The sequence below is a fragment of the Brachyistius frenatus genome, unplaced genomic scaffold (assembly GCF_029030835.1).
Source record: "Brachyistius frenatus isolate BFR_SWC_R1_liver_20210118 unplaced genomic scaffold, ASM2903083v1 Contig_17, whole genome shotgun sequence".
NCBI classification, from domain to species: Eukaryota; Metazoa; Chordata; class Actinopteri; family Embiotocidae; genus Brachyistius; species Brachyistius frenatus.
Window position 1 is genome coordinate 4,112,993 of NW_027210616.1, and position 12,573 is coordinate 4,125,565.

The 12,573-nt window shown below is 41.1% G+C and overlaps 3 protein-coding genes across 4 annotated transcripts; 2 read left to right on the top strand and 1 right to left on the bottom strand.

Annotated features, from left to right (window-relative positions):
- Window positions 1-565: 565 nt before the first annotated feature.
- Window positions 566-3,046, top strand: rnaseh2c (ribonuclease H2, subunit C). Its single transcript, XM_069694461.1, has 5 exons — window positions 566-621; window positions 1,250-1,404; window positions 1,697-1,809; window positions 1,949-2,068; window positions 2,820-3,046. Exons 2-5 carry the CDS (start codon window positions 1,251-1,253, stop codon window positions 2,841-2,843), a joined length of 411 nt encoding a protein of 136 aa, XP_069550562.1. The 5' UTR covers window positions 566-621; window position 1,250; the 3' UTR covers window positions 2,844-3,046.
- Window positions 3,047-3,130: 84 nt separating this feature from the next.
- On the bottom strand, window positions 3,131-9,118 carry zbtb3 (zinc finger and BTB domain containing 3). 2 transcript variants are annotated; one of them, XM_069694460.1, is made up of 4 exons: window positions 9,069-9,118; window positions 8,656-8,797; window positions 7,004-7,827; window positions 3,131-6,635 (listed from the first exon to the last, which is right to left on the bottom strand). In XM_069694460.1, exons 3-4 carry the CDS (start codon window positions 7,822-7,824, stop codon window positions 5,561-5,563), a joined length of 1,896 nt encoding a protein of 631 aa, XP_069550561.1. In that variant the 5' UTR covers window positions 7,825-7,827; window positions 8,656-8,797; window positions 9,069-9,118; the 3' UTR covers window positions 3,131-5,560. The 2 variants fall into 2 exon arrangements, with proteins under 2 accessions (XP_069550561.1, XP_069550559.1); XM_069694458.1 differs by lacking the exon at window positions 9,069-9,118 and having other exon boundaries at window positions 8,656-8,938.
- Window positions 9,119-9,215: 97 nt separating this feature from the next.
- Window positions 9,216-12,514, top strand: trpt1 (tRNA phosphotransferase 1). The gene is made up of 7 exons (XM_069694464.1): window positions 9,216-9,454; window positions 9,665-9,746; window positions 10,360-10,529; window positions 11,269-11,446; window positions 11,532-11,588; window positions 11,687-11,797; window positions 11,891-12,514. Exons 1-7 carry the CDS (start codon window positions 9,386-9,388, stop codon window positions 11,911-11,913), a joined length of 690 nt encoding a protein of 229 aa, XP_069550565.1. The 5' UTR covers window positions 9,216-9,385; the 3' UTR covers window positions 11,914-12,514.
- The last annotated feature ends 59 nt before the right edge of the window (window positions 12,515-12,573 follow it).

The window sequence follows — 12,573 nt, forward strand, 5'->3', positions numbered from 1 at the left end:
GCGAATACACAGTTAGTCGCCTGTTTATAAGGTATTTTGATAAAAACATTTTGGGAACTGTCCTGCAATAACGCTGTTGACTTGTAATATGTAATACTGACAGAAATTTGTATTGTTTTGTCCTCTTCAAATATATCAGCAAAGGTTTGTTCAGTCAAAGAAATACCCGTCACAACATTCTTCAACAGCACCACAAACTTGTACCCTCACAAAGTTAAATTACCACCTCCTTGAGCAATTTGAATGAGAATTACACAGTAACCTCTTTCAAGGTAGGATTTATCACTGCACCGTTTTATCAGACTGCTTTACTATATATCACGTAGAAGATTTGTTTAAAAAAATTCCAAATGAAATTGAATGAAACTCAATGTGACAGCCAAACTCGTACATGAAGGACAAAAACAGAAAAAGGGGAGGACATTTGCAACAATACAGGAGGAAAACCCTTCCACCAAGAGGGGGAGACCGCCTGTGGCGAAACAGAAAAAACCCGCCAAAATATATTTTAGCGTAGAAGAAGAGGCTTTCATCCAATCACACGCTGCGCTTTTGGCATGAACCGGAAGGGATCTGGTTTGACGTTTAATTTCTCATCAGCGTTTTCAAAACTGCAGAAAGGTAATCTTAGTTTTTTGCCTCTCTAATATCCACGTCCACCGTTTAATAACATATTTATTGATGTTCAAGAAGAACCGAGAACACACGCTAAGATGACGAAATATTTGATCCGCCGAGGCACGTTGTTTATTTTAGGAAAAATCTGCACAGGTTGTTGTCTGAGGTCAGTTAACTTTGGACAACTTTTTTTTTAGAGAAGACAACATACTGCCTGTACTGTAACGCCAATTGCAGTTAGTACAATTATTAATGGACACGGTCAACATCAGTTAATCAATCCATCAAACTTTAGTCATAAAACGTCTTTAAATAAGGTATTTCACTGTTTTACAGGTGGCTGATAACAAGATAGCAGTAAGGCAGTTTAAAATGAAGAGAATATGATAAAAAGTAGAAAAAAATATCAAATCAATAAGATGCAATGCATTATTTACAAACACACAAACTTGACACCAAACCTGTAGCTACACCTGCAGTTAGTAAACTTCATCAGAGTTGTTCTAAATAGAAAAAAAAAAACCAACCCTGAGGTGGCTGAGGCTGAACTTACTGTGTCTGATAAACGAAATTCTGGTTTGAGCAGAAGACAAAAAGTGTAATTATTTGTTCTGTCCCCTTCTGGCTGCAGGATGTCCTGTAACACCAGCGTTACTCGTCTTCGTGTGTCCGCGGGGGACCAGGCTCGGCAGGCACCAGTCCACCTCATGCCCTGTGAGGTTGAACACAACGGGCCGGCTCAGGTCTCACAATACTTCACCGCTACCACGAAAGACCGCAAACAAGGTACGCAGAATATAGCGTGATAATCTGCAGCGTTTAAAGCCGTTCCACAGGCAGACCAAAGCTCGTCCCAGTATGACACATTTGTGTGGATGGTAAATGGGGACTGCTGTCCAGCTTTGCTCATGATTACCTGCTCTACTGCATTGATGATTTAGGATGATTTAAATGAATTGATACTAAATGATTTCAAACTCAGACCAAATAGATTTAAAAAGCTGTATCTTACATTTTACCCTCAGTCTTTCTCAGTTATTTTTAACAACGGTCTTTTCACGCGTTTATCACATTGCAGAGAAGGTGGTGTCATTTAGAGGGCGTGGACTGAAGGGGCAGGAGCTCAGCTGTCCACAGGGCTACACTGGCCTGGTGCTGAAAGAGATCAACAAGCCCGGCTCCGACCAAGAGGTGAAGTCCTCTTTCACAAAACTGATCTGCAGTCAAACACAAGGCAAAGCACCGAGTGTGTGAGGCATCATGTCAGATGTGCAGTTGTGTGCGTGAGGATTTTTTAAGATTCTGTGTGTGTGTGTGTGTGTGTTTCCAGGACAGGACAGTGAGGGTGTCCTCTGTGTTTGACAAGCTGACCTACTGGAACCTTGAGACGCCTCCGAATCCAGATGATACAGTTGTTATGGCGATGGATTGGCCTGAGCTGGCTGAGGCGGTGAGTTTTTTTTTTTTTTTTCAATTTTGGCACTGATTTGATTTAATCAAAGATAAAACTAATCTGTGTCACCCAGTGATTGAAAAGTGTACTTTTGTGGTGATCTGAAAAATATGACTCACAAGATGACGAGAAGTCTTGAGATATCTTTAATCGTAGATTATGTAGTTTAAGGTAAATTGATTTAGTATGTAGCATTTAATCATCTTCTTAACAGAAATGAAGTATTTCAAGTCAGTGTTGTCTCAATAAGCAGACTTAACTATTATTATCCTTTGTTATCAGATGTTTTTATGTCTAACTTGTCTGATGACGCTTAGCGGATGTATCCATGTAAATGAGTTGTATCTTGGTACATTGGTTTCTTCAAGCCCAGTTCAGAAGCGAACACGGATTTTATTCAAAAAGAAGTGCTCACTTATGTGATGTTAAATTGAATTCTATGATCAGACAACTGTGAATCAGCTTGTGTCTTTCACTTACAACTAAGTTCACGATAATAACCTGAACTGTTTGACCAGTCGATACAATATGATTCATTAAGAAATTGATTTCTGGGTTTCAGATTTGTGGTTCAATCGGTGCTGTGGCCCTTTTCTTTGTCTTTTTTTCTCTTCAAATACTAACTATCGAAACTGACAAAAAACTGCCACAGTGACAAGAACATTTCATTAAAATATGATTTAATCAAAACAAAAAGAAACTGGCAGGTAGATTTGCAGGCAGATGCTGATATTTTGTGTCTTCACAGATACACGGGCCGATAGAAGACTGAAAGACGTCCTGTTAGCTGGAGGCACACTGATGTCACCTCAACATGTTGCAAATGGCATGTACAGTTTGCTGTTGCAGATCACTGAGTAACATTAATAATGTTGATATTTTTGTATGATACGTTGTTTTGTAGTAAAAGAAAAGATAATATTGACCGACCAAAGTGTGCGTTGTGTGATTGATCAGTAATCATATTTAGTTTTTTTCTGAACAGTATTTATTCACAAGGTAACATTTAGATGTTGCACATTGCCTACCATGAAACCCTCAACATATTCACTGACTTCACTGTCTCTCATGAGAGTTCAGTTTAAAACTCCTGGGTTTGAATGGTGATAACAACACATCAACTGTCGTCATACAGAAACCGGTCCCCGTGTAAAATAGTGCAGAACAAGACGTTTCAAAGTGTCAAACAGTCATTCAGTCACATGTAGTTTAGACATTTAAAGAGAAGGCAGAGAACTGCATGTGCTCAGGTGTGCTCATACTACAGACGGAAAGGTCACATTGGGAATTTTAGGAAGCCAGACATTTAACGGGAGATCTCCAAACTTATTCACTCCTCCCCCCCTCATTCTGTACGCCGTTCTACCCGGGCAAGTAGGCTGGAAGGGAAAGAGATGAACAATGAAACCCATTATCCACCCCGAACAACATTTAATGGAGCTTGTTGGAGAATGTCTGGGAAATATGTGGCAAAATCATGAGTTCGTACAAGACACAGCACAGTCTTACGAGAATCTCTATTTACAGTAAGCTACTGTGTATAATCCTGTACAGGCCAATGGAAGTAAATACAAGTATTGTCATTTGTGGAGCAGTCATCTTACTCTTAAGAGATTGTCCTGTTTTTTTTTTTTTTTTTTTTTTAAAGGAATTGTGAAATAAACCACCGTTTTCATTTGGAGAATTCCATTAATTGTAACAGTGATATTTCTTGGTCAGTTTCCTCATTTGAAACATTTTACGGCACTGGAGATAAAAGAAGGAATGAAGGAGATAAAAAAAAAAAGGCAAAGAGAAAATCATTTGACACAGCTTTTTTCCTATTTCATCAAATATACTGTTTGCTGTAAATTTGCAACCGATGAGGAGACTTCATCAAAAGTGATGGGAGGAAAAAGCTCATATTACAAGTTATATAATGGCACCACTTGGTTATTACGTCAGACTCCGCAGGTATTTGCTTCCAAGTAACTTCAGTTGGTTTCATCCCGTAAATAAAACTCGAGACAGTACAATGCTACTACGTTTACAATCAGTCAGATGTTGCTGAGTCACAATGAAAAGGCATTCATACAAATTACAGTTCATTTAACTTATAAAACCTAAACACAACAGCTTCCCTTCACTTGTGTCTCAAGTTGAAACAGCAAACACTTGGTGCAGGGTGTCACGTATCTTTTGAAACATTTCAATAGATCATCCCCTCTTACAACAATCATGTTTGAGATCATGTTTATACACATACAAATGTATTCATGACATAGGTATTTAATAATTAAAAACCTAAATGGTAAAATGCCTCTTAATTTAACAAAGAGTAGCACAATAGCATAGCTATCAAATCAGTTTCAGGGTTCTGAGACGACGTTCATACGTCAGTGTGAAGCATGTTCCATCGATGAATGAGGGGAAATGTCACTGCAACACGGCCGGAGTTTACTGTGTGTGACTTGTTGAATTTATGTAGGATTTAGGATCAAATGTCCTGCGCACAATAGATACGCGTGCAGGGTGTTTGTAAAAATATTAAGACGGTGATTGGATAAATTGAGCGGAATGGTTTTAGTTAACGGTGGCACTTGACCTGTCCAAATATCACACAATCACCTGATCATAATTATTTAAACCTGGTGGTTTAATGGAACATGAGTCGCGAATTAGCGCCACCAACTGTATATTTTGAGGCGCTTAACTTCTAAGATTAGACTAGCGGCCAATGTGTGATCATTTTTAATATGGGCCTCAGAGAGTACTTCTGGTCATATGATTGCATCTTTTGCCTAATTAATATTTCAGTGTTGTAAATACATAGTATTAAGTATGAATATAAGTATGCAACTATCGAGGTGAGCATTAGGTTGGTTTGAATAGTGTTTATATTAGATAAAAACAAAAAAATAAATCAGATTAAATGTCTTGAAAATTTGCCCAAAATGAAAACCATAAATTGAGGCCTTATCTTTCTAAAATTGAGTTAAGAAAATTTAAATTTAAAGACCTGCAGATATTTTGGAAATATTTCAAGGGAGGATGTTACTTTTTCAGGAATCCTGACTTAAGCTGCTACAACGAATCTGTATTAATTCATTGTTTTGAGTCATCTATGAAAGACAAAATTGCCAAATTGTTACAGCTTCTTAGGCCTGAATATTTCCCAGTTCTTTTAGTCTTTTATCTTAGTAATTTGAATATTTTTTAGACTTGAACTGTTCGTTGAACAGAACAAGACATCTGAGGATGTCGCCTTGGGGCTTTGGGATATTGTGATTGGTGTTTTTTTTTTTTTTTTTTTTTTAACGATTTTCTGACCTTTTAGAGACCAAATATTTCATCAATTGGGTGAGAAAATAGTTGTAAGATTAGTTGATAATGAATCGTTAGTTGCAGTCCTTTTCAATTCAGGTTTAAAAGTAGAATCAGAGTTAGGCTATTAGGTTGAAGTTTAGGTGTGTGTGTGAGTGTTTGACTATAGAAATGAATTTGTGTGTGTTAGCTGAGAGGTGGTGGTGGTTGTGGTGGTTGGGGAGGCAGGGAGGGCTCCATGTCTGCCTTGCTGCGTTTGGCGGGCAGCGTGTGGTCGTGAGCTTTGCGAATGTGTCGGTACAGGTCCCCTGATTGTGTGTAGCTCCGGTAGCAGTAGCGACACTCATAGGGTCGTTCGCGCGTGTGCACGATGGCGTGGCGCCTCAAAGTGTACGTGCATGAGAAAGTCTTTCCGCAGACCCCACATGTCGGGACGTCCTCTACAAAGTTCCCTACAGAGTCCTGGAAGTCCTGGAAGTAGGCCGGAGGGTCCAAATGCTGCTGAGATGTGGACGGAGGAATGAGGGAGGCGGCGAAGGAGGAAGTGTCGTGGGAGGAAGGTCCGGCACCAGAGGAGGAAGAGGAGGGAGAGAGGGGGAAGGAGTAGTCATTTGAATGGGAGGTCATTTGTAAGAGGCCCTGTTGGTGAGAGGAGAGAAAGTGTGGGCTGCTCAGCTCTTCCTCCTGGACATCATCTTCAAACTCATTGTCCATCACTGGTTCTCTCTCTCTGCTTTCCTCATTCTCATCCTCTAGCTCTTCGTCAGATATAACAATGGCCTCTACTTTGACTTTCACACTCTCGCCATCATTGCCAGTTGTCACTCGACCTATAAGAGGGGGAGATCTTTCATTTCTAGTGGTGGGTGAAGCTCCAGTGTCCCCCTGAGGTCCCTTAATCGTGTGATGCTGAGGAGCAGGGTTAAAGTCCGAGCTCTGTTGTTGGAGAGATACGGCACTCTGAATTCGGATTTGGGAAGGTGCTCGCTGTGGCAGCGAGTTTGTTTGTAAAGGTGAGGTGAGAGGTGATGCTTGGATTAACATGACCATCTGTTGTCCTCTGCCAAATGTACCTCTATGTTCATTCTCTGAGGGTTCCCTAACAGCATCCTCACGGGGCAGTCGGGGGTCATCCTGATGTGTGCTGGGGGAGAGGCTGACCTCTGACTGGGGAAAAGCAACCACTGACCGACCACCAGCCCGGCTCACAGAGGCCAGGGATGAAGAAGACGAGGAAGAGGGCTGCTGGTTACTGCTGTAGCTGGTCAAAAACAGAAAGTATACAAGGTATAAACAGCCTTTTAGTGAGAAAAGTTCCTAGAACATATAGAGCAGAATGCACTACTGTGAAAATAATATTACAACATTTCAAGGTAGATCTAGGAGCATGACGTTGTTTATGATATGGCAAAATACTGAAAAATATCTTATTATCGACTTCAAGAACATACAACTGCAAATAAATGTATACTGTCGTTTTAGATGAGAGAAGAACTGTAACAGTTGCCTTTCAAATATTCAGTAAAAACTAACATAACATAGTGGTTGTTGTTGCTGTGGGCAAACTATAGAGTAAACTACATTGCGATTTAAAAAAAAAAAATTCCCTGGTTAAAACCAACAACAGACCTGTACGTCTCAGTGGTGCTACAAGGACTGCAGAGTGTTGACCCCTCTCCTTGACCTGCAGCCCCTAACGTGGCGTGACCTCCTGAGGCAGGGGCGGACTGGCCTGCGATGATGCCCTGCACCAGCTCTCCGCCGGGGGGCAGAGGAGGCACATCCATGCCTGGCTGGGTGGTATCAGCGAGGTCAGGGCTCAGAGGAGTCTGAACTCGTGCCTCTGATGAGCTTCCACCAGTCCTCCGCTCAGACTTCACAGACTCCACTTGACAGCTCTCAGCCACTATGGATAGTGATAACAGTGGCGCTGCTATGGTGACTGGATTCAAGTGATCTGCTGCCATGGCCACCATTGCCTCAACTCCACCACTTCCGCCCTCCCTTCCTGTCTCTACAACCCTCCTCAAACCGGCACTCTCCTCAGAGCGGGTGCTGTCTGCTTCAGCCAGAGGCCCTCTTCTCTGCAGCCGCTTCTTGCATACTCTCACCACCTCGTTCATGTGAAGAAAGCTTGCAGCTGCCAGTATGTCCTCCACTGGAGGAGACTCCTCCAGCCGCAGCACACCTTCATAAACAAAGTCCAAGAGCAAGCCAAATGCAGCAGGTGTAACAATGTCACTGTCGAGTGTGACAGAGCCGCTGCTGCCGTTTCCCCCCGGGGAGTCTGAGTAGAACATATGGAAGAAAGGCGAGCAGGATGCCAAAACAGCCCGGTGAGCCAGGAAACGGCATGAGCCCACCAGAACGGCGCAGTCACAGAGGAAGCCTCGCTGGCGCTGGGACCGCAGAGCGGACAGCAGCTGCTGGGAATGCTGGGGAAACTCCATCACCTGAGCAACAGGGAAGATGAAAATGAGTGACGCACAAACTAGTCCTGTGGACATCCATAAGTGAAGACCTTTGTATTAGACCGATAACGAATGACAATTATGTCAATATGAGTATGTCTTCATGGGATAAATTGCTAATGTAAACAAAGAGTATGTAGACAATTGTTCTTATAGCTACAAACACATTACAATGTGGTATAAGCCTTATTGCATGTTTGTTTATTGCTTATAAATGTTAAATAGGGCGATAATAGGTGCTACCAAAGCATAACATGAAATAAATAGGTAAACATTTGAATAAATTGTATTTTCCACCACTGACGAGGGATAAAATAGTAAAAAGTAGGAAATGTTTTCTATTTGGAAGGACTAAGATAACGAAGTATTATTCCATAGCACGTTTTGAGATGAGCATTAACTGGAATCCTTTGCTTAAAGTGGGGGAAATTAATGTCCTAAAATGATTTTAGAGACATTATAAAATAAACATTTTACTATATATAGATAGATAGATAGATACTTCATTAATCCCGTAAGGGGACATTTTATCGTTACAGCAGCATCTACATGGCAAAGCAATAAATTACAGAATATAAAATAGAGGTTGTAAAAAAATATTAATACAATAATATTAAATTTAACGAAACTAAACAAAACAACAGTGCAACGGTGTTATTGAAGTGTGATGGATTTGGTCAGAGGTGAGTCTTATTGCAGTGGGCAGGAATGATCTCCTGTATCGGTCCTTGTGACATTATTTATATATATGTATATATATATATATATATATTCACCAAAAAACAGATAAAAAAAATAAAAAATACTCACAGAAAGAGTTGCGTTTTCTTTCTTTGCTGACAGTTGAGTCCTCAAACTGCAGTCATGCTTCACCACATCTAACGTTTCGTTTCCATGGTGACCAGCCCTAATTCTTCGGTCAACTGGCACCGTTTAGGTCCAGGAGCTGAATCTTAACATGACAGGACATACAGGTGAGAAAGAAACACGACTAACACCACGGCGTACATGACAGAAAGCTCCAAGTGCCCCAAATGCTGACGCTGTCCAAGCATGAAAAGCAGGTAGCTCAACGATGCTAACACTAGTTGGCTAAGTTGTGTTAATATTCCTGCACCGGGAGCTCCAGCAGCCGCATTTTAGAGCCCGCATCCGCCGGAATGAATTAAAAGCACCAATTCTGATCTGGTCTGCCTCATATTTTTTGATGAATTTGTTCTCACCTGCAGTCACTCAGACAGTAGCTCTCTGAGTAATGTTTTCTTCCAGGACAAAAAAAAAAATGCAGCTCTTCCTCTGTGGTGCCTGGTCACGGCAGCACCGTCCGCCAACAGCGCCACCCACAGGCGGAGAACTGGGAAAAACAGGAAATGGGAACAATCTTCACGTTTGTTGACAGGAGACTACCGGCCACAAGTATAATCTTGTGTGACGTTTCGTAGAATTAAAAAAAAAAAAAAAAAAAAAATCTGTATAATGAATAACACCATATACAAAAGCTGCAAAAGAAGCTCTTAACGACTGACTTGCCTGTATTTGAATGGACAGCGCCAGAGGAGAAGGAGGAGGCAAAAGAGGAAAAGGAAGGAGAGGAAATCGTGGTGGAGAGGTAAAATATTATGGATCTATGAATTAGGATAGTGTACCATCTCTTTAGTAGTTCGCTGACTGATTTCTGACTGATGACACCTGTGCAGTGGCTGTTAGACAGTATGAATAGTTAGTTATGGTAAAGTCTTGGTCCTATATTTAAACCAGAGCTATAATTAGAGCTGAATTTGAGTGTTTGTGTGTTTAGTGATGTCTTCTCCTCTACCAGGACAGAGAGGTGTGCCTGTCTAAATCCATGTCTTATGTGCTACGTCATGGAGCCAGCAAGATGGGCCTTCAAATGGGTGCAGGTGAGCTTCTCACAATCAGATTCAGGTAACACAAATTTACTGAAATTGTCAAAGTTTGTGACAACTTTGATATCAAGTATGGACCTTAGATTTGTATTTTTATTTCAACATTAACCATTTCAAGAGATCCTTTGTTGGGATCCCCCTTTGTTTTGGGGTGATTCAAAGTGGCATAACAGGAGGAAATGTTGTACATAGGCTATTTGTATATGTAACAGAAAATTGTTATATAGTGGGCTGTTTCTTTTAAAGGTGTCCCATCTTCTCACTCAAATGTTTAACAAATTGGGTCTGTACTTGGCAAAAATCCGAATTTTTTGCAGTGAGTTCTTGATCGAAGGCAGAGGAAATGTCACAGTTCAACAGAGGAAGGATGACCCAAACACTAGACACTAGCAAACAGGAAAACCTTACTTACAAAACCTTGATGAATTAACAAAGGCCAGGCGGGTGACACAGTACAAAGGGGAAAAGTTACGAAAGAGTTATAAGTGCAAGCAGCATATGAAGCGGACAAAATACTGACCAGGAAAGAGAGTCCTCAACAATGACAGCTCAAAGTACATGAGGGAAAAATTCACTGTACGACCTATAACAGCTCTCATCCTCATAGATGGTTTCCTGTTTGTGGAGGACCTGCTGGCTCACCCACAGTTCTCGTCATACTCCATTGGTGATGTTGAGAGAGTCGTAGCCACAAATGACAAGCAGCGATTCAAGCTCCGTTCCCACCCGGATGATGGCCGGCTGCAGATTCGAGCCAATCAGGGTCATTCAGTACAGGTAGGCAGATCAGTTAATCGTCAGAGATTTGAACACCTGCAAACTGTGAAGAGGTGACATTTAATTTTGTCAGCAGCCTTACTTGTGGATCAGCTGAAAGGACAAATCTCCATGTGATCTAGGTAAAGGAAAAGTAACTGGTTACTTTTGGTCTTTTCGGACCTAAAATCAAAAAGCAACACGGAGAATGCAGACTGTGTTGTTATCAGATGCCCAGGTGTATGTGAGAGATAGTGTGAGTGAATAAAATAAATTATTATCCCAGAAATGATACAAGTATGTCCTGTACTGTACATTTACATCTGATGGAAAACACAGGGAGACCCTACAAGGTTAAAACAAACTGATGTTGTTCCACTGAGTCCGAACAAATTTGATAAAACATTTTGTTCTTTTTTTTTATATCAGTAAAAGGATAGTATTGTTTTTTTGTTTTTTTTTAATACGCGTAATTGGGGTCAGGTGAAAGTAAAAATAGAAATCGGTGAAGAGCCCCAGTTCAGGCGCTAAAATGCATCTTTAACTTTTATTATGTTTACCTGATTATGTTATTTTTCTCCTTCTGAACTGTCGACCACAGTGTGTTTTGAAAAGACTTTTAGCTGCCAGCTGCACGAGATGCAACAAAACCAAACTATTTTTCTTTCCCATATAAAACAAGTCTTTATAAACCTTAATCTCATCAGAGATACCCCCATTTAAAGTGCTGTGTTAATCCTGGTTGTACTGCTGTGGTCAGGTTATGGATTTGGAGCTGAAACCGGTCCTGGCTGGTTCTCCAGACTGCCCTGCTGAGGCTGTTCATGGCTCCTACCTCCGTAACTGGAGCTCCATCCAGCAGCAGGGCCTGAGCCGCATGAGGAGGACACATATCCACCTGGCATCAGGCCTGCCAGGGGAGGATGGCGTCATCAGCGGTACGCTCTGTGTGAGTCTGAAGGAGAGAAGCTTGAAATCTGAACATTTATAGATTTCTCATAGCATTTTTTCTTCTCCCACCAGGCATGAGGAAAGACTGTGATCTAGCTGTGTTTATTGATGTCCCCAAAGCTCTCGCTGGTAAGATTATCCACTAATGGCTGCTGTCCATAACTCTATTTTCACTCTGGATGTGTACAAATCAGACATGTGTTTTCTGTGTGTATCTAACTGTATAGATGGTATTGAGTTCTTCTGGTCAGAGAATGGTGTGTTGCTGACTGCAGGCGATGCTGAGGGCAAACTTCTCCCTAAATACTTCAGCCGAGCTCTCAGACTGAGACCCACAAGTAAGACAAACTCATGCACACAAACAGGTTTTGATTTTTTTTTCTGTGGAAACGTGGATTGTTCACTGAGGTCATTTTTGCCCTGTGTTTCAGGGAGCATTCTGCCGCTGCAGTAACAGCAGAGGATACTGTCCTGTCATTGGTCATAGCTGACTCAGCTGACCATGCCAGCATCCCACGGTTGGTTGATGCTTCTCTTTGTTCCCTTGGTAACACTTGTGTGTATAATTCTTGCCGGCTCCATGATGCAGCACATAAGATATGGATTTAGACAGGCAGACATCTCTTTCCTGCAGAGGAGAAGGTATCACTTAACACACAAACACTACAAATTTTGCTCTAATTATAGCTCTGGTTTAAATATACTTTCAATAGACTTTGCTATAACTAACTATTCATACTGTCTAACAGCCAATTGTGCAGTTTAATGAGCAACAGAAGAATCCATTCAGAAATGTGAATCAATCGGTAAACCTTGAATTTTTGTGCCATTATTAAAATCCACAGGACAGAAAGGAGAAGCATCTCTTATTTTTGTATGACAGTTCAACCAGTTTATGCTAACAAATGTCTCTTTTTATTTATAAGTGTACATCTTTTTACTTGTAAAGCAGGGATTGTATTGTCTTTGACATTGTCAGTGCTTAATAAACTATGGAACACAATGCATGTCAAGATAGTTTACCAGCTGGGCCTTTAAATAAAACAACATTTGAAGACATACTGTATGTGTGGTTAGTCATGTAACGTACGGGAAAGCAGAGGATGCAGACACT